Consider the following 21288-nt stretch of genomic DNA (forward strand, 5'->3'; position numbering starts at 1 on the left):
ACAAAAAAGGGGGAAAAAAGGAAACTGTTACTTTTCCTTCACAACAGAAAGCAATTTGGACCAAGTAAACTTAGGAAATGTCATAAACATACGGGCAATTGACAATGGAAACTGAATTAATTGGGAAATACTGAAGTTAATCATTTCATACATAATTGTGCATAATCCCTGTGTTTGAAGAATGTTGAAGAAGCACTCTAAATGTAATTAATTATTTAATATTAAAATAGAAAATTATTACATATTTTTTAGTCAGCTATAACAGTGCACCATAAATTGTGCAACAGGCACATTAAGAACAGTGCAATTTCAATAAAAATTTGTGATATAATTTATTTGTTATTAACCTTTATTTGGTACAGATTTACAAATGAAAAAATAAGCAAAAAAAAGCAAGTGCTAAAATTGTCAAGTGGTATTCCCCATGGAGGTCAGAGGCATTAAGCATTCAAATTGGCAAAAAGGGGGCCAAATACTGGGGCAGCTAGTCTTGACCTGAGACTGTATTAAGATTCAGTTCGCCTAAAGGACGGTTCATACTCCATGCGAATGCGATGCGAATTTGAAGTCACGAATCATTCGCAGCAAACTTTGTGGGGTTGAAATATCGTCACCGACACCACGAAGTAACACCCATCTACATACCAATAAAAACTAGCAATCAGAGAAAACGGCTACTAAAGTTGAATGCCTTCTAAAACAACACTTTGCGTCAAAACAACAGAGTATTTTCAGTTGGGTTTCTCGTTGTGGACACTTGATGAATTGAATTTATTAAATATGCTGTTTTTCACCCGTTTGTGTATTAAATAAACAAGAAATAAGAGAAAAAAGATGAGTGTTAGTTCGTGAATCCAAAAAGGCTGCGAAACTGTAAATTTTCGTTTTCACGAAGTAACACTCTTCAATGTATTCAACACGAGGAAAGTGCAACTTCAGGTCAGCGCGCGCGCACTCATACAACTTATTACAAGAAGAGTGTTACTTCGTGAAAACGTTTTTGCTCACTTATGAGCAGAGTGCGCGCCATGCATTGCAATGGTAAATGGAACTTGAGTGTTACTTCGTGAAAACGAAAATTGTCACTTTTGCGCAAAAGTTGCCATGGATACTTAGCGTAATTATTACAGTAAAGCTCTTGAAGCTTTGAAACTTCGTGCAATGGTAGGCCTTGATGAATAATGTTTAAAAATCCAAAAAACTGAAAATCGAAAAAAATGGGGTTTAACACGGTAGAGTGTTACTTCGTGGTGTCAGTACGATATGTTCAACTTTTGCAAATTTGCAGCGCGAAAAACTTGCCCTGAAATCAAAAATTGGCATTCACGGTCACTTTCGCACCGAGTATGAACCGGCTTTAACACGGCCAGTAAATGGCAAGAGCAAGCCCTACAGCACTAGAGGGTGTTGTCCGTAAGATGAACCAAATCAACTCTTTTTTGGAATTTCATCACTCGGACCAGAGAAATTCTCAAATGCACGCCATATTCTGCATTACACGATTTTGGTCGGGTCCCAGTGCTGAAATCCCCCAGACTGGATACTGCTACCATCGTCCTGAACGATGTTCAAGCAAGGACGATCTATGCCCAACTTGTCAAGGATTCCTCTTCAAGAAGTCCTCTCCACGTGGTTCTGAAGGGCCTGCCTGAGGATGGACACACCAAAGTCCATGTCTTCCTTGGTCACGATCATGGCGGGCTTGATGCGGAACACCTGTGGATCAGTGAACATTAGCAAATGATATCCGTTTCCGACAGGTATCCGGGTTCCCACTAAAACATTTCACATGAAACTCTATGAATTGTCCATAAATTTTCCAGACAAAATTAGGGCTCTCTATGACAAGAACTCCTATGAGCATCTTTAATTAGGAGCCTATTTACAATACACTGGCTAGTCATCACACTGAGGCAAGGGACGCCACTCCCTTTCACAGTGTTATCCAACTTTGAAAATTAAAGGTCGGTGCGCCGTCAAAAAGCGGAGGGGGGGGGGGGCGCTATAATAATGTTAGGGGCGCTGTCATACATTTCTTCATGCTAGGGGGGCTATTTGCAGATGAACATGTACATTATGTACGGATAACAGCTTTTAGGCCATTTCTAACACAGTAACACTAACAATTAAGTACAATACTGGCTCAGCATCATCTTTTTTAACACATCAGTGACCAGGGACTCTGAGGCAGTTTGGCCTTGAGACTTTTGACCTGATTGATTGCTACAATGGGCAGGCTTGTCAGTTTGACAAGTGTTCCATGTTATTGCTTTTGGCAGAGTTTCTGGCCAAAATGTACCCTGGAGGGTAAGGGTAGTCCCACTTGTTTTTCTTTTTTGTAATTTTTTCCTTTTTTTTAAGCATGGCGGGCAACTTTTTAAGCTTGGCGGCAGCTTTTAAAGCTTGGCGGGTGCCTCAGGAAGCTTGGCCGGGCACCAGGTTATATTTACAGGTTGGAGAACACTGCTTTCAGCCTTCCAGCTTGACACAAGACCACTGAGCACCACAAATGATCACAACGGTGCAGTGGAACACATGCATCCAGTACAGAGTGGCATGCATAAAGAGGAAGTAGCTAGGCCTATGGTTAACTGGAAGACTGCCATATCCCAACTACACATCATCACATGTAGGTTGTGCAGGATTCCATGACTTTTCCGTGACTTTTTTTCCGGGAATATCAACTTTCCATGACTCCTTGTAACATGACTTTCTATGAAAGCGTTAAATTCTAGGATTGTCCACACTTTTCCATGACTGGGGGAACTGTGTGGTATTCCAGAATCAGGCTGACTCAAATATTATGTGTAATAGTCGACCCCAATAGATTTTCGTTTCAGAATGAGCAAAGCTTATTATCAACTTGTCCATCCCCAGCATGGCAGCTATTTCGAGGAATACTCACATTTGCGTGGACTCCTCCTTTGCCCATTAGGACGCCCATTTCCTTCATGTCTTCCCATATCGCTCCCATCTTGTCGGCTGGAAGAGGCGTCCTGGATTCCTGATGAAAGAAGGGGCAAAAAGAACAAAACGCTAACAAACAGAATGGATTTCGATTATGTAATCTAAGGTGTGACCCAATTTTTGTTGAGGACTCCCTGTAAGGTTTGATTTTGAGTCCATGAATTCTAGTCCGAGTATTTTGATATTTAAGTACCAGTGCACGTACAACTATTCTCAACTAGGCGGTTCTCTAACCGCGCATGTCGTCTACTTTTCGCGATTATCTTTAAAGAGTGACCTCTGACCGTGATATCTAACCTTTGACATCATTATCATATGAAGTTTCCCATGTTGCATCTATGACTCAAGTTTGGTTCCAATTGGACAACTTTTCAAATGAGACCAATTTTACATTTTCAGCCTATTTTACAACTTGAGCTCAGATGACCTTTGTCCTTGGTATGTGACCTTTGACATCATTATCATATGAAGGTTGCCATGTTGCATCTATGACCCATGTTTGGTTCCAATTGGACTTTAACTTTTCAAATGAGACCAATTTTTGGAAACTTTAACCAAAATACCACATACATACAGATATACATACGGACAGACATAGTGATTGCATGGTCTCTTTCCTGACCTTCGTTCAGACGAGACAAAAAGTAATTGAGTTGTACTTAAGTAGAGTACCAAGTACGACTTCCGAGTACAAGTGCTACAACAATGGTTCTTACCTTGTCGGTAACCATCTCAACCCCGATCATCAGCCCCTTGCCTCGGACGTCGCCAACGATCTCAAACTCGTCTCTCAGCTTGGCCAACTCCAGCAACGTGTAGGTGCCGACATCAAGGCAAGTGGCTTGTGTGTTCTCCTCCTCAATCACCTCAATTTAAATTTAAAAAAAATTACTTAAGTATAAAATAAATCAAATGTAAAATTGTCATCAATAGCCAGAAACCTATTGTGCCAGGTTGGTTTAGATTGAACTTTGCTTGGGTTCAGTGCTGAAGTCATGACCTGTCTCAGTTCATAAGGAGATTTTCTAAACAAAATGATCCAGATCACTCCCCAAAATCCTCCCAAATCCTCTTTGCGAAATGGATTTTGCAGGCTTGAGGCTATATGGCTACAAAGTGTGGCTGATTTTGGAGGATGCACCGTGTCAAGGTTTTGGACCGGACCTTGTGTTATTTATGCACAGCTGTGCATAAATTTAGGCCTACATTTTACTTGATATCCTCCGCACTGCTCCAGGATGTCACTGGCTCTGCCTCAACATATTGACAAGTGGTTGCTGGAGGATTTTGCAGGATTGAGGCAGTGGTCACCCCTCCAAGGACCACCTTCAAGAACTAACCGTGGATTTTGCAGGATTGAGGCAGTATGCAACTTTTACATGGAGGCAGTTGGAGGATTTTACAGGATTGAGGTCGCATCCTAGCAAAAATGCCAAGGGAGTTAGGGTTAATGACCAAATACAATAGACATTCTCTAACCTTCCTCCTCATCACCCCCCCCCCGAACATTCTGCCAATTAGGTGTTAATATTTCCCACATTTTTATTATTTTGTATGAGGAAATAAAAGCATCAGCACCTCACACCACAACTAATAGCAATACCCTCTCCCTTTTCAATTTTTTGTTATTAACAAAACAAACAATACATTGAGGCCACTTTTTTTCAGAAAAAAACAAATACAGTCGACTCTCGTTAGTACAAACTCTGTTAATACAAAATTCTGGTTATAACAACCATGAAGCCTTGGTCCCGACTGTGCATTTATGTGCACAATGAATGGGACTGATGTTCCTCTTAATACAAAATTCTGATATAACAATTTGGCTAGGTCCGAACGAGTTTGTTATAATGAGAGTCGACTGTACCCATTTTGCCATCCTCGACGCAAACCCCAGATGTGCATTTGATAGGGAAGTCCCAATTTTCCAGACCTGCAACCACCAAACCACCATATGACTGTCCTGCGAGGAACGGTCTGCTGTATTCCTTAACTACACTGCCCTCTGGATTACCTCCAAAACAGCCTTTCCAACGGCTCCTGCTAGAGGGCTCCCTCCAAACGTACTGATGTGCAGCGCTCTGGTTAGTGACTTGGCGATTTCTAGAAAATATTAACAGAACATATGTGAAGCGTTCAGGCAAAATCAGACGGAACTGGGTTCAGGTAATAGTGGAGAAAAATGCCACAAAAAAATTTAAGGGAGATTTTGATTTTGATTTTTAGATTGATATTTGTAATCTTTGATATGTCTACTAGAAAAGAAATTTAAAAGAAATAGTATAAATATCGTATAATGAAAGTGTTTTATAAGAAAAAAAACACTGGGCATCTTTCACTTTCATAAACACAAAACTTGAAAGACACATTTAAAAGAAACAGTATAAATATGGTGCAATGAAAGTGTTTTATAAGGAAAAAAACACTGGGCATCTTTCACTTTCATAAATACAAAACTTGAAACTCTATTATTAAACAGCCTTCTTCTCAGTATTTTTGATATGTCAATAAACAGTCATAACTTGTCAACAGCACATCCGATTGAAGTGCATCAAACACTATTGTAAGATTTTATTCTCTTTCCTAATAGCAGAGCTGCCAACATTTGCATCTTGCAATCAGGAAGATTGTGTACAACAATCAGGGAGATATTTAGAATTGCATTCAACATAATAGGGACAAAGTTTCCATAATCAGGGAGATTTTCCCAATTTGTTCATCAGAGCATGGAAAGATTGGTTTATATTCAGGGAACTTTCTGCAGAATCAGGGAGAGTCAGCAGCTCTGTAATAGCTGCAAACCCACATTTTGACCTCTGCCCAGTTCTGTCTCACGTTGCCAGAATGCCTCAGGTGGTCAATGCTTTTAGGAAATAAACGTTTTGATACTTATCAATACATCCCGTAAACATGTAACAACAAACTAAGCGTGCAAAACATTTTGAAAACATGATTTTCCGATGTACTCCTCACAAAGCTGGGACACATAGAGCTCTGTCTCCATTAAACACAACAAAGCAGTGCCTTACCTGGAGTGGTGACTACAGCCGCAAGAGGGAACCCGTTACCAATGCCCTTAGCCAGAGTAACTGTGTCAAGAAGAAATGAAATACAGGGTAAGAAAAAAAAAATGTCCCTTTGGATTAGTTCTTGTCTCCCACAAAACAGGAAAAGTAACCAGGGCTATCTTTCAGCCAACAATCAGTCTGGGTATAGACCACGTTCAGTAAGTTCCTTATGAGTTGCGCATTGACATTTTTTTCAGTAGTTTTGAAGTAATCAAAAAAAAAAAAATTCGACGTTTTGAGCGTACAGCTGCGTATTGAAAATTTTTGATAAGGAACTCATAAGGAATTATGATATGCAAAAGTGTGACAGGGGCTTAAAATGTTCACTGATATTCAGCCATGCATGAACAGGATACATGCCTTTCTTTTAGACTACCCGAAAACACTGCCAACACAATGTTCAGCCTCTTGCTATCAACACAACAGAAACAATGGGCCTCTGGACAATGAAGGAAAAACAGAACAGGATATGAATGAAATGGAGTTACATTTATTGAACTTGGTTCTGAATCACAGATAAGGTTCACATTTTCACTGTCCTGCTGCTCGACCTTCCCCCTGTCTGCCAGTCAGAGCAATGCACAGTTGAGGCGAAGAACACGGACGGTCCGCAGAGCTGTTGCAGACATGATTACACGGGCACAACTATGACTATCTACAGAGTGCAATTGCTGCCAGCATAGGAACGATGGATCTCTGGTATTTTTAAACTTTGACGCGAGCCCTTTTCATATGCTTGTGTTGAAAGAAAAGCTTTTACTGGCTAATGTTGTCCTACACGTTACAGCTTAACACTCTAACTGGTTCCCACTCACAGAACCAAAATTTTACTTGGATTAAAGATCGTAGCTGTAATTCAGAAGAAAACCAAGAAAGGCAAAATATTTCCAACGATCAGTCAACTGACTGATTTTGGGAAATATAGAGTGCTTTTGACATAATCAATTTTCGTGATGAAAAGGTTGTGCATTTTTTCTCGAAAAAGGATGAGATCCACTGAGCTGACACTTCAACAGGCTAGCATTTGAACATTTTGCTTCAGATCTTGAGTGCTGTTTTTATTGGAAACAAACAAAGTTCATCAAACACAAAATGATCCTATATGCCTTTTATGTATCACAAAACACTTACCAATGTCAGGCATGACGTCATGCGCTTCAAAACCCCAGTAGTGCTCCCCGGTCCGACCGAAGCCCGTCTGCACCTCATCTGCTATGCAGATTCCCCCCTTTTCCCGGACCAGTTCAAAGGCTTCCTTCAAGTAACCCTTTGGGAACTGGACCGTACCACCAACTCCCTGGGGGTGAGGGAATTCAGATTATAAGGTTGACAAAGTTTTGCCATGTACCGTACATGTTGGACTTGAGCAATGTTATCTTATCGTTTTTATTGTGAATTTTATATCTAGTGGTATTGGTAGGTCGAATAAGTAAGAACACCAAAAGAAATACCTGGACAATCTCGGATATATCTTGAATATAGTTACAAAAATCACATATATACTTTCAGCAGTTTACATGAATAGTTTCAGCAATCATATGGATACATGCAGAAAGTTACTAGCATAGTTTCAGCAAATAACTTGCATACTGGCATCAAATTAATACAGGATACTTTTCAGTAAATCATGTGGAAAATCTTCAGCGAATTACCAGCGTGATCAGGAAGTTTCCCAGATGCTTTCAGCAAATTAGCAGGATACTTTCAGCAAATTAGCTGGGTATTTAAGAGAAAATTACCTGGATACTTTCAGCAAAGTACCTGGATACTTTCAGCAAATTACCTCGATACTTATTTGATAATTATCTGTATACCTTCAATAAATTACCTGGGTACTTTTACCCAGATATCGTCAGCAAATCATCTGGATACTTCAAGCAAGTTCCTTTAATACTTTCAGCATGTAATCTGAATACTTGAAGCAAATTTACCTGTATACTTTCCGCAAGTTATCCATATACGTTGAGTGAATTACCTAGATACTTTTGCCCAGATATCTTCAGCAAATTATGTGGATGATTTTGGTAAATTACCTGGATACTTTAACCCTTACCACCCCAACCCTTCAAAATCCAACTGCATGTTTTGTTGGAATCTGTTGGAGTGAGTACTACACTAGTAAACTGATCATGCTTTCCATTGGGTCAGGCATATAACCATAATCAGAGTCCAACAGTTTGGGTGTTGAGTTACCATATGATGTTGGATTTGGCATGAGTGAGGAAGGATCCTAGTAAATCACTCAAGGGGGTTAAGGTTAAGCAACATACCTGGATACTTTCAGCAAACATGCCAGCGATCTTTTTTGGTGTCGAGTGGCGAAACAGATCCTTCAACTGGTCAATGTACATGTCCTTTGCATGGCACTGTCCAGCGGCGCAATCACAGTTTCGAATGGTCTACATCAAAACAAGATTGAATGAAAGCATCAAAACAAACAACAGGTTACACTGTGCAGCAGTCCGTCTTGCCCTGGATCACATGTCATCACACACCAATCGCAAATCATCAAGTCCCAAGTCCGAATTCGTCCCAAGTCAACCCCAAGGGTATTCACATGAACAGTTTGTAAGGCATTCCTCTGTTTATACATGGTACTGCTCATTCCCCGTTACGTGAGTCTAGGCTTGTGAACCGACTTGTGATTTACTTGTGACATCCTTGTGATCCACCATAAGTACCTCGGCTATAACACTGGTGATGATTTTAAAACAATAGTGATTTGTGGAAGCTGGACACCAGCAATACGTGGTGCTGTTCATGATAGAAATCTATACATTTATTGACAAAGTTGTGTTGCAGCTGTTCTGGCCATTTTCCAAGTCGTGGAAGACAGTTTTCCAACATCTTCTACTGCTACCTCATCAATTAAATTCAACTTAAAATAGTAGTTGAAAAGATTTTTCGTTCTTCCTTTTTTTCCATTTTTTTTTAAAAGGCCTCTCAGAGGTGAATCACAGGGTTCAAACATGGAGATTATCTTGTTGGGGTTGGGGTGGGGTGGGGTGGGGTGGGGGTTTGGGGTGTGGGGTGGGGTTGTGGGATGGGGGTTTGGGGTAGGCAGGTAGGGGTTGGGGTGGGGTTGAGGGTTTGGGGTGGGGTCAGGGAAAGGGCTTCACAACCTGAAGATACTCCTGTCAGAATCCCGATACACAAAGCATCCAATCATTCATTCAATCAGCCGTCATGATACATGAATATTACCTGCACTGGTGAATCCCGGCAGTTCTTACCGCCCCAGGGACCCCTGAATGGATCTGGGTTGATGGCGTTGTGATAACCGTAGCCTCCTGGGAGCTCATACAGCCAACTCCCTACGCTAGTCAGACCAAGCAAGTTGGGACTGATACCATGGTAGGCATTCCTTCAGCAACAAAAAATGACAGAAAATGAGAAACCAGCCTAAAAGTGTCGTAGTAGATTCCACTTCAGAGTCCAACAAATATATATGCAATTGATATCGTGTGGTTGGATACTGCAATTTCATTGGTTGAGAACGGCCACGTGTCCAGTCTGTAAAAAAACCCCGCATATACAATGGTTAACCTTATAACCAATGCGCACTGCACGTGCGCGTGTAGAACCTGCACGCGCCCTCGCGACTGAGATGAGAACTGCATGCATGCAATGCGCAACCGTCAGTCTCATGTTGGGCAGGAAAGCAGTTATCAGGGGTTACACCACACTGGTTTAATGTGTTTCTTGCAAAGTACATGTAAGTTGCAACCAGTTATCGTTTTGACTTATTGGCAAGATATAACAAAACAATGGTTGACTGCTGTGATGTGGGATATGCCGCTCTTAATCCTCTATGCGCCCCTCAGGTGTTACAAGCGTCATGCCTCACATCACAGTGCATTATTAATTATAAGCAGGTACACACTGGACAAAACTAATCCATGAGCCTCTGCAAACTGTGCATTGGGGCTACAACATGTATGCTTCTCTGATGCCATACAGCCTGCATGTTTGAAGCAAACAGTACGTACGTGTGCGTTGTATGTTTTAGCATGCATGTCAGACTTTTGTCGGATATTTGGTTGAGCAATACAGGCTGTGATTGGTGAAGACATCATGGGGGGGATCCGGAGCTTGATAGATCAGGGCCCAATTTCACGGTGCTGCTAAGCACACAATTTTCTGCTAACAGAGCCTCCGTTCATGGAGAACCGTAAGCATAAGCACAGCAAAAGGCACTCTTACTTCGGAGGAAAAATTTGCTTAACTTAGTGACGTAACAATGGAAATCGCCATGCACGCGCGACCGTTAGCACACACACGCCGTGAAATAGTGCTTAAGGTTAGCAAATTTTTCTGCTATGCTAAACACAACTTTTGTGCTAACTGTTAAGCAGCGCCGTGAAATTGGGCCCAGTCTCTTCCATTTATATTAGCGTATATTTCAATATATTTCAGGAACTTGACAAAGTTGTCCAAACATATGTTTTTTTTTATATTACGGGTGGGTGTCTTAGTATTACATGACAAGGATGTGTGCTGAAAATTTCTAGCATTGTTTTTGCTGTTTGTTACTTCAGTAACTTTGCAACTTTTGGCACGTTTTGTGGAAATCCTGGAAAATAACGAAAATGTGTAATGGCAACTGAACTTCACTGTATGTCATGTCATACATGCTCACCTAAGGCTGACTATGTCGTAGGCACCGGTGTACAGACGCGCCATATTCACTGCTAGATCATTGGCTTCCGTCCCGCTGTTAACAAAATAGACGTTCTGGAATGCAAACAGAATTTCAACAATTTAATCAGAAATGATTTTGATAAAAAGGCCAGATATTCATTTTTTTAGTGCTCTGGGTAGGAATTTTGTCAATTTGAGCTTGATATCCCTGCACACTGATGGAAGATATTATATCAGTTATCCCACAAGCGCGAGTGGAACATGGAATAATATAGAGCGTCTGTGTCCCCTATGGAACACAGATGCACTACATTTTCCGTGTTCCACATACATGTTTTGGATTACAAATGTACCTTCAAGCAAATTTGACGCGCAGTAAAGATAAAATATAGACCCTGTAGTTGGAACCGTTCAGCGGTTATCTTACCACGCTTACAGCTGGAAAAGTGCACGCATAATAGAATAGCGTGATTGTCATAGACCGTAGTATATCGCACTGTTGTTGCCAAGGATCGACTGATCAGGGTGGAGGATTCAAGTTTGCTTGAAGATAAAATAAATGTTAAACCTTGAGGTTGCCCGGCATTTTGGAGACCAGTTTCTCGGCATACTCGTAGACGGCTGGGATCATGTAGATGTTGGTGGTGTGCCAAATCTTGTCAATCTGCTCATGCAAGGCCTTGTTCACTTTACTAAAAACGATGATTGAGAAATGAACAAAAACACTCAAGTTGACTGAATCTCTTTATTCGGCCCAAAAAATGTTTTAGTTTAAAAACTACCCCAATGCGATAGTTCTACGAAAAGCGCATGCGCAACGATAGTCGACTGTGCGTGTGTATTCACCCTGTGCGTGAATCCTTGCTCGCACTTGGCAAATAGCAAAACTAGTTGCTGACATGTGATGGTGAATGGACCAGTGTGAATTCAGTTCTTGCTCATAAATATGGGCCACAGTATAGCTATGGGCCCCCCGGAAAGAATGTAGTATCCTGACGCCACTTCTTTGGTTGTGTACATAGTCTATGGAGAGTCGATCAAAGTATTTCCTAACAAAATTGGAAATGTATTTTCAGTCCCAGATTCATGTCTTTTCAACATTTTTGCAATGACTGACCTTCATTGAGATAAAGTATGATGAAAAAAGTAGCGTCAGGATGCAACATTCTTTCCGGCCCCCCCCCCATTTTTTTTATCATTCCAAAATGAATTCTACAACCTTAGACACTAATAGGCAGTATTCTAATGACCCTATTTGTTTTGTAATTTTGAACAGCATCTGTTTTGTAGAAAATGTAATTTTCTTGCCTATTTTCAGTTAATGTCTTTATTTTGATATTGCATTGTGTTGTCTTTATCGTCGTTCCCCCCCCCCCCCCCATTGCCTCAAACAAACTCAAAGCCCTGCCCTCTATACCAACAACATTTTTGTTGCTTTTTAAAATCACTAACTATTTGGGTTAGTACAATACTCTACGAGTGGATTTTTGTTCCTTAATAGGAACGGGGCCCATCCCTTTACAATTGCCTGAATATGTATGAGGTACAGTAATATTTAATTTACAGAGTGCTGGGACAAAATTTTTAAAAGTTGCACGTTCAAATCGTACGGAAGCTTGACCCTAACCCCGCCAGACGCAACACAGTGCATCAGGTGAAAAGTCTGGTGCGCTTTGATGCATTCAGCTATCAACACCAGTGCATAAACGGCCGCTTCTGAGACAATGTCAGCTAATCCTATTGAACAATATTATGTAACAATATCATGTATGTCTGTCACTTGTTTGTCTGTTCATAGGCTGGGTAACAAAACCAGCGTCACCCTGGACCTAGATGTTGCCATTTAATTAAAGGTCACTATTTTATCAATTGTAAATATAACATGTATCGTCCTTTATGGCAGCATTGAAATATATCTAATCTCAATGCCACAGCTGTATCCTGCTGCATTCGGTGACCACCAACTCTGAGGCAGTTTGGCCTTGAGACTTTTGACCTGATGGATCTTGCTACACTGGGCAGGCTTGTCATTTAGACAAGTTTTGCATTTATTTATTTATTAATTAATTTATTTATTACATTTCTTTACCCAGGGTATGCCCAAAACAGTTTAAAACTGGTTTCCATTGGGCCCTGCATACGCTACAAATGACTACACACATGTTTACAATACATTACAAATACAATACAGCACAATGAAATAAAAGAAAAGCTTATGAGATTACTGCATGATACTAAAGCAACTATTATAAATATTGTACAATTATTACAAAGAAATTTTATGACGAAACCTCAAATCTATACTGCGCTGTCTCACAAGCCTTTCTATGGGACTTACTGCACAAAGTGAAACCAGTGCCCGGTTGAATACCTCTCAAATTTGCTTCAAAACTGTTGGGTTTGAGGTCTTGGGTTGTTTCGCATCTTATTGCCCTGCTCACTAGCTATTTATTTCATTTATGCATGTTGCTGCGTTTAGCAGGGTTTCTAGACAAAATACCCTGGAGGGTTAGCAGTTAACAAAATATATCATGGATTGAGGTTGGACATCGATATTCGCTCCCCGAGGTATTGGAAGCCGAGGGAACTAGTTTGTCAACTTCCAATACCGAGGGGAGCTAATATCGACAGCCACCCCAAATAAACCATGTTATAGGCTATTTGTTTTACTGTACTATACCTCATACATATTCAGCTGACAATTTTTTTTTCCGTTGCAGTATGCACCTCAAACAAAATCTTCAGAGAAACTTGTACAGCTCACTAAAAGAATATTACTGCTCAACTTCACTTGTTGAGTTCGTTTGCAATACAGTAACTACAGTTGAAAATACAGTTGTTTGTGGACAACTTTCTTTGTACAGGAGGCATTTTTATTGTGCGTAAATTTTCTCCAGCTCGGCATCATTGAGTTCGGGAAAATTAACATTTACGCGTATCGTGCAACCATCTCTTCATGTAGCTCATTTGGGCAATGTTCGCGTGTGCGTACTACACCCATGCGGCAGTTCCATGATTGTTTTGTAAAGCTTTAAAGTACAGGGTGGTTAAAAAAAAAGGACACCCACAAATTGACAGCAATTTTCACCTATTTAATTTTCACCTATTTAATGAACTTATTTTAAATATTTTATCTCATAGTATTACAGTATAGGCCTTTAACTATGCATGGTGAAAAAAAGCTTAGTAAAAGTCGCAAACATAGTGATATTATGCTAATTTGAATACCACCGAAATCAGTCTTGTCCACGAGTTATTCTATGTAAATTTTACGTTTTCGTAGTTCATAAAAATTAAAAAAACCTTCCCACCAAAATATATTTCGCCATGGTACTTTTTTTTGAAGCCGTCCAATTATTCATGTGAGTGTTAAGATCATCTACTCAATGAGCTGTCGGCTTAAGTTCACTGTTGCATAACATTACATAACATAACAATTAAATGTCATGCCCTTTCAAATAAAGCTCCGATAGCTGAGCTCAGTCAAGCGAAGGGAATGTATACCTCCGTGGACAAACAGGTTTCGCACATAAAATGTTCACATAAGCATAGCTCAACAACAAAATGTGCAAATGCAATGATTTTTTTGTCACATTTGCTTAAAGGCCAGTACTTCAATAGCTATTATATAACTGACATACAGATCCTAGTCATTTGATTGGTGGAACTCACATCACGTGGCATTCGTTATTGCTCCCATTCATGCCACGGCTCAAAAAGTACTATCCGCCCATGGGGAATGGGAAATACTATTCAACAGTTAGGATCATGACGCGGTATTTGTGTGCAAATGCATGCTGGTGTGCGCGTTCAGCGTTGTGCATAGCGCGAATTGTTCCAAAGAGCCAGCGCTACAGCGTTGGGTTCAAACATTTTCGTGAAGGGGTGGTTTGGAAGAGACAAATACATTTTCCTCCAGGTTTGTATTGAAATAAAAGTTCAAATATATCAAATGACAAGGATCTATATGTCAGTTATATAAAACAAATATTGAGTGGCTTTAAATTGTGAAATGGGAGGAATATTATCGCTCGGTAAAATCTGGACTTTTCCATTTCACTCGGCTTCACCTCATGAAATGGAATGTCCAGATTTTACCTTGCGACAATATTCCTCCCATTCCACGCTGAGCCACTCAATATTTGTATACTAATCGACAGTTAAAAATAATTTTTAAAATAGGTGAAAATTGCTGTCAAATGTGGGTGTCCTTTTTTTAAAACCATCCTGTAGGCTGTCGCATGGGTAACCCATGCGACAGCCTACTACGCATGCGCATTTACCCTGTGTGTGAATCCTTGCGCGCGCTTGGTAAACAGCAAAAACAACATCCGGCACGTGATGGTGAATTGACCAGTGAGAGTTCGGCTCTCGATCATGAATATGTATGAGGTATAGCAATTAGGGTTAAACCTTCGATTGGCTAATGGTACTCACGGGTGGCAGTGGCCAACACTGACCGTCACAATGCCGGAGAAGAGATCCAGGTAACGTTTGCCGTCCTGGTCAAACAGCCACTGCATGTAGCCCTGGTGGAACATGACCGGCTTCTTGTAGTACTCGAGGATCGCTGGGTTGATGAGGGAAGTCCGAACCTCTCTGGCTTTCTCGTAAGACATGCCCTGATGCAGAACAAGAAGGATTATTACTGTGGTTTTGGAAGGGAGGGAAGATATGCTTAGACGGATCACTGGCGTAAATCCTGGGGAATGGACCGATCCAATATAAGCCCCGCCCCCATGATGTCGTTTTTCAGACGATTGCAGATGCCCAAATTAGAATCAAAGTAGTTCTTTTCATTAAAATGACAAACAAACAACAACAAAAATTTGTCAGATAAAAAAAGGTCTTTAAATTTAAATTCTTTCAACTTGAATTAAGTTAAACTTTTAACAAATAGCTGAGAATGGGTATATAACACTGAAATGTAAACAAACAAATTTGGGCTTTATGCTATGTTCTAGCAGACTCTGCTGTTTAGCTTTGTTAAAAAAACTACAGTGGTGGTCATATTACCTTTGGATTCATTTTTTATGGGTGGGAGGGGCTGGGAGGGGGAGGGGCAGAAGGGGGGGGGGGGAAAATTGGTCCCTTCTCCCCAAGTACCTTGTATTCTGCCGGTTTGAAGTCTGTATCAGGCATGGCAGCAATGGCCGGCATTGACGGCGGTGCCTTGGCATGTGGACGACTGACTGAATAAGACAAAAAAAAATCCATGGCCAAAATTGAAAAGGTAATTTTTGTTTTACTCCGTTCTATAAACCAGTGCACGCAAGTGTCTGTATGGGCTCCCCATCTTGGGAAGTCTGAGTATCACCTGTTCTCCACGGAGCCCTATCTATCTCCGGTCGAACGTCTGACATTTCCTGACACGCAAATTTATGCAAGCCGCGCGCCAGCCAATCGGAGTCGACTTTACTAAATCGTGACGTCATTACATTCCCAAATAAGGACTAATGCTGTGATTGGTCAATTGGAATGCAGTATTTTGTAATACAACAGCCGGGAGCGCATTCGCGTAACATGATACCGAGCGCCGCTCCCATGCCTATGACGCGCAATGGGTGAATGACCAAAGACCTGATAGGCCTATAGAAAGCGCCCGCTGACTGGTCAAAATCTAGGAAGTCAAGAGGTGGGGTCTTGCCTAATTAATCAGCAAATCTGTTCGCGCATAATACCGTGGTCTATTACATCTATAATGGACTACATCTTGGGTGGAGAGAGGCAAGATGGGGTAAAGAGGCTTGCCCGGGGACACAACACCTAGCCAGTAGCTGAATTTGAACCCCTGACCCTCTGTTCACGTGTCACAAATCATAACTACTAGGGCACACTCCCCTCTGTTTCTTCAATCAATCTACGTCCAATATCATGGAGATGCCAAAGTACAGAAAACTGCTATCCCGTTCGTTACTAGTACAAACGTCATACACGCGCGTGCACCACTATTACTAGCACCCATTGGACAAATGCTCGAGTTGCGTTAACTTCCGTGTGAAGTATGCGTGGTTGAATTGAGATGACGTCACACTAAAGAACCGGATAAGCACAGAATTTGCTTACCAAAAACCTTGTTACCAATACTGTACTAAATTATGTCCCAAAAAAAGTGTCCGTCTGACTATTTTCAAAATAACTACAAAACCACGAGGTCAATTTTGAAAATTTTTGGTTGAGAAACCCCTATGAGTTCATTTAATTTCAGTCACGCATCACTACACAACTATCAAATTGATCGCAACAACATTTTTGGAGACTATGACGAAGTTCCTTGCCTCAGTCAATTTCAGTACTGTGAGCTGTGTAAAATCCTTCATGTTGAGAAAAGGGCTGCAGATGGGATTGATATCATTTAATTACCTGGCTATCAGTCATCATGGCAAGACATCAGTTTAATGCTCAAGGGCAAATGATTCCCATCCCTTTTTTTCACAACATGCAGGATTTTACACAGCTTACATTTAACACAGCACTGAAATTGATCAAGGCATGGAACTTGGTCACAGTGTCCAAAAATGTTGTTGTGCTCAATTGACAATAATATTGTGCAGTGATGCGTACTGAAATTAAATGAAGCTCATACAGGGTGGTTAAAAAAAAGGACTACCACATTTGACAGCAATTTTCACCTATTTTTAAAAATTATTTTTAACTGTCGATTAATAGCTATTAAAGTACTGGTCTTTATTAAGCAAATGTGACAAAAAAATTGTTGCATTTGCACATCTTGTCGTTGAGCTATGCTAAGTTTAACATTCATGTGCGAAACCTGTTTGTCCACGGAGGTATACATTCCCTTCGCTTGACTGAGCTCAGCTATCGGAGCTTTATTTGAAAGGGCATGACATTTAATTGTTATGTTATGTAATGTTATGCAACAATGAACTTAAGCCGACAGCTCATTGAGTAGATGATCTTAACACTGACATGAATAATTGGACAGCTTCAATAAAAGTTACCAGGGCAAAATATATTTTGGTGGGAAGGTTTTTTAATTTTGATGAACTACGAAAACGTCAAATTTACATAGAATAACCCGTGGACAAGGCTGATTTTGGTGACTTGTATTCAAATTAGCATAATATCACTATTTTTGCGACTTTTACTAAGCTTTTTTCACCATGCAAGGTTAAAGGCCTATACTTTACTACTATGTGAAACAATATTTAAAATAAGTTCATTAAGTAGGTGAAAATTGCTGTCAAAAGTGGGTGTCCTTTTTTTTTTAACCACCCTGTAGGGGTTGAGGCCAAGGCTTAGGAGTATCTGCACAACCAAAACAATTCAAAATTAACCTCATGGTTTTGTAGTTATTTCAAAAACAGTCAGATGGACACTATTTTGGAACATGTATTGTACATGTCTACTGCATTGTGACTGATTCTCGCTCAACAAACCATTTGCATAGCACTTGTATTTGGCCGAGCATCTCCAATGATTAACTGTAATTGGGCAATCGATGGCGACAAATTCTCACCTGTGAATGTCCTTGCTTGTGGTGTCAGGCAAACAGTGCTGGTTTCCTTCTGTAATTTCCACAGCCGCAAGCTAGTTGCCTTAGATAACCGGAACATGATGGTGACGTACTAAATACCTGTTTTCTATAAATTTCCTCAGCTCTATGTCTTCCTAATCTGTAAAAAAGAAGAGGGAAATAACAAACACACTTGTTCATACTACATGTAGCTTGAGGTAAATTAGCCCCGTAAATGTGGCCAATTTACTACCTCCGGAAATAGAGGCCACAATTGGAACATGTACCCGAAAATGTAGAACTTTGTCAAGTTTTCATATTCACATTTAGACTTTGTTTGTAGTTTATTTATGATTAACAAGCAAACTCACCCTCTTTAAAGCGATGGAAAATTAATCCCACCGTTTTCAGACATCTATTTTTCACGTAATTTCGTGTTGGAATTTAGGTACATGTGCGCTATTAGTGTACCTAAATCAACGTGTGCAAAATGAAACTACACGAAATATAGACGTCTGAAAAAGGGGGGGGGGGGGGGATTATTTTTTCTATCGCTTTAAAGAGGGTGAGTGTGCTTGTAAAACATAAATAAACTACAAACAAAGTCTAAATGTGAATATAAAAACTTGACAGAGTTCTACATTTTCGGGTACATGTTCCAAGTGTGGCCTTTATTACGGAGGTACCGGTAGTCCAGTAAATTGGCCACATTTATGGGGCTAGAGGTAAATTAGCCCAATAAATTTGTCTCAAATGCTGAACTTTGACTGTATAAATCGTCGGTTGCACCATGAAGTGACGTATTGCGTGCACAAGTCTATAGACGATTCGTCACTTCGCCCGACGAAATTTACGGCCACACAGTGATGCATGCTATATTTTGACATTTCGGGGCGCATGCCGAACTTGGGGTACCAGAGACTGAGTACCATGCGTGTCTTTGATTTTCTGACCATTTTGAACACGTTCAATGTGCCATGTTTTCATCAAATTTCTTGGCAGTGCTGTAAATTTTCATCAAATTTCTTGGCAATGACAGATCCAACACTCGCTTAAATTCACAGAAAGCCTAACAAGTAAGTGATTAAACTAGTATTAAGTAGGGGGCCTATAAGGAAAAATTAAATATGTTAACAACTTGCCGCGTGACAATTTCGAGTGTATTTACGCGAGGACAGAGCATGGCGCCACAAAGCCCCACATGTGTGGCCTCGGTATTGCTGCGCTGTATGTTAGGCCACACGTCTATCTATATTCATAACCTACAGGTGACCTACTGACTTGACTGAGGAGTTTCGTCCAAAACTGGCGCATACCAAATTTGAAGAAAGATTACCTAATCTAGGCCTACCCGTAGAGCAAAAGATGAGAAATCATAGAATACAACCATATACAGTGGTATGTAACAAAAAATGCCCAAAAAGGGTGCGCCAGTGTTTGGACTGAACTTCTCAGTAGGTTGGAAAACCAGACGTGTGGCCTGCCTAAAGTATAGCGCAGCAATACGGAGGCCACACAAGTTTACGGAGGCCACACAAGTACAGCCAGGCGCCACCGTAACAGGTCCAACTCAAGGTCGAGGTCCCAGTCTGGGTAGGGCCTAGCTGGAGTTACCCAGCCCTGAGTTTTATCATTGGGTCCTAGATGACAACCCAATGATAAAACTCAGGGCTGGGTAACTCCAGCTAGGTAGGGCCCTGTTCCATAACAAAAACTTACCGAACTTGTTAGCAACATTACAAATCAATGAGTATGCCGTAGATAGCAAGGACAAGGTTTCAATTTTAATTTTTTTGTCGGAATGTGGGGAATTAATTAAGCTGGAGCGACAACAAAGATGACAAAACGCAACACGAATTAGTCTAGAGCAAGGAACCCCGCACTATGAATTAGCATAGCAAGCGGCCACGCACCAGTGAACACGCAAAACCACGTTGATTCGCAGCTACACAATCACCACTGACTTGGGGGCAAAAGGTGGATAATACATAACAACAATACAAAGTTAGAACTTAAGTTACATGTGATTTGGCAGTCCACAAAATTCGCCACTTCAACGTCACAACCAAAGTGCACAACGGTGGGCGGCCACACGGTACAGACCAAAAATTGCACACAAACGTAAACAGAAGCAGGGTGACCATAAGGTCATGGCCAAATTCTGCTAAATCCACTTCCAAAATCTGTCAGATTTATCAAAATCTGCCAATTTCCCCAGAATTACTCGAAATACACTATATTCACTTGAAATTACACGCAAATTTGTAGTTTTGCCTTAATTAAGGTTCAAATTACATTATAAGCAACCTATAGTCACATAAAGATGTTATGAAATTGCGTAATTTGTTAGGCAATATGCGGTCGCTTCACGACGAAGTCCGCCTTCCATTATTGAACCTCAACAGTACACCTACAGACAAGCCAACCTGACCCATATGCAAGGGTTTGTATGAAAAGATTGAAGTGTTTTTAAACAAATGTACCTCTTTTTTTCAAATTTGTATGTTTTTGTGTCAAATAACCATTTTTGCAGAACTTCAGCCAGAAATCTGCCCAAAAAATCCATTCTGTCAATTTCCTTTTAACTAACAATCCGTCAAAGTTAGCCGAAAGTCAGCTAAAACGGTCACCTTGGACAGAAGGTACACGTACATGTACATGTACGTACTAGCACGAGACCGTATGCGAGATTTGACCTCCGTGAGCAGGGTAAGGTCATGGCAACATTCTGATGTTTTTAATTTTTAAATCGCCTATGATATGAAGGTTGCAGGCCAGTAAATAAACTGCCATAGACCCAAATGATAAATGGCCCGACTTCAAAAATTCAGGAAAAATACTCACAACTCTCCAAGGTATTCCAGACACACTTCAAATTAAAGCTAATTTCATCGCGCATTAGCAAACGGGCCCCGTTTGCTAAAGGCCACTTTGAGTGTATTGCACATGCTCAGTTCAAACATTCAAAGGTACAGTCACTAAGATTCTGGCAGAAACTTTTTTCAAGGCAAAATTATTAAGAATTTCATTTGGACCTTGACTTCACATCACTCCACTTTCGCCTTTGATTTCCCCTCGGTACATTTGTACCTTTCTCTAGAAGGTGTTATGGAATTTGTTTTTCTGCAAGAAGTC

General features: G+C 40.6%; 1 protein-coding gene across 5 annotated transcripts; it reads right to left on the minus strand.

The window, feature by feature from the left end:
* Positions 1-1375: 1375 nt before the first annotated feature.
* Positions 1376-21019, minus strand: LOC119744917 (alanine--glyoxylate aminotransferase 2, mitochondrial-like). 5 transcript variants are annotated; one of them, XM_038221156.1, is made up of 15 exons: positions 20175-20310; positions 18157-18313; positions 15783-15868; positions 15114-15298; positions 11245-11368; positions 10675-10769; positions 9240-9399; positions 8314-8434; positions 7775-7782; positions 7167-7332; positions 5997-6056; positions 4982-5070; positions 3684-3833; positions 2906-3004; positions 1376-1716 (listed from the first exon to the last, which is right to left on the minus strand). In XM_038221156.1, the coding sequence occupies exons 2-15, from the start codon at positions 18251-18253 to the stop codon at positions 1612-1614; spliced, it is 1545 nt and encodes a 514-aa protein (XP_038077084.1). In that variant the 5' UTR covers positions 18254-18313; positions 20175-20310; the 3' UTR covers positions 1376-1611. The 5 variants fall into 5 exon arrangements, with proteins under 5 accessions (XP_038077084.1, XP_038077075.1, XP_038077048.1 ...); XM_038221147.1 differs by lacking the exons at positions 7775-7782; positions 20175-20310 and adding an exon at positions 20998-21019 and having other exon boundaries at positions 8306-8434; XM_038221120.1 differs by lacking the exon at positions 7775-7782 and having other exon boundaries at positions 8306-8434.
* Positions 21020-21288: the final 269 nt, after the last annotated feature.

This window comes from Patiria miniata, unplaced genomic scaffold, assembly GCF_015706575.1.
Source record: "Patiria miniata isolate m_02_andy unplaced genomic scaffold, ASM1570657v1 HiC_scaffold_12, whole genome shotgun sequence".
NCBI classification, from domain to species: Eukaryota; Metazoa; Echinodermata; class Asteroidea; order Valvatida; family Asterinidae; genus Patiria; species Patiria miniata.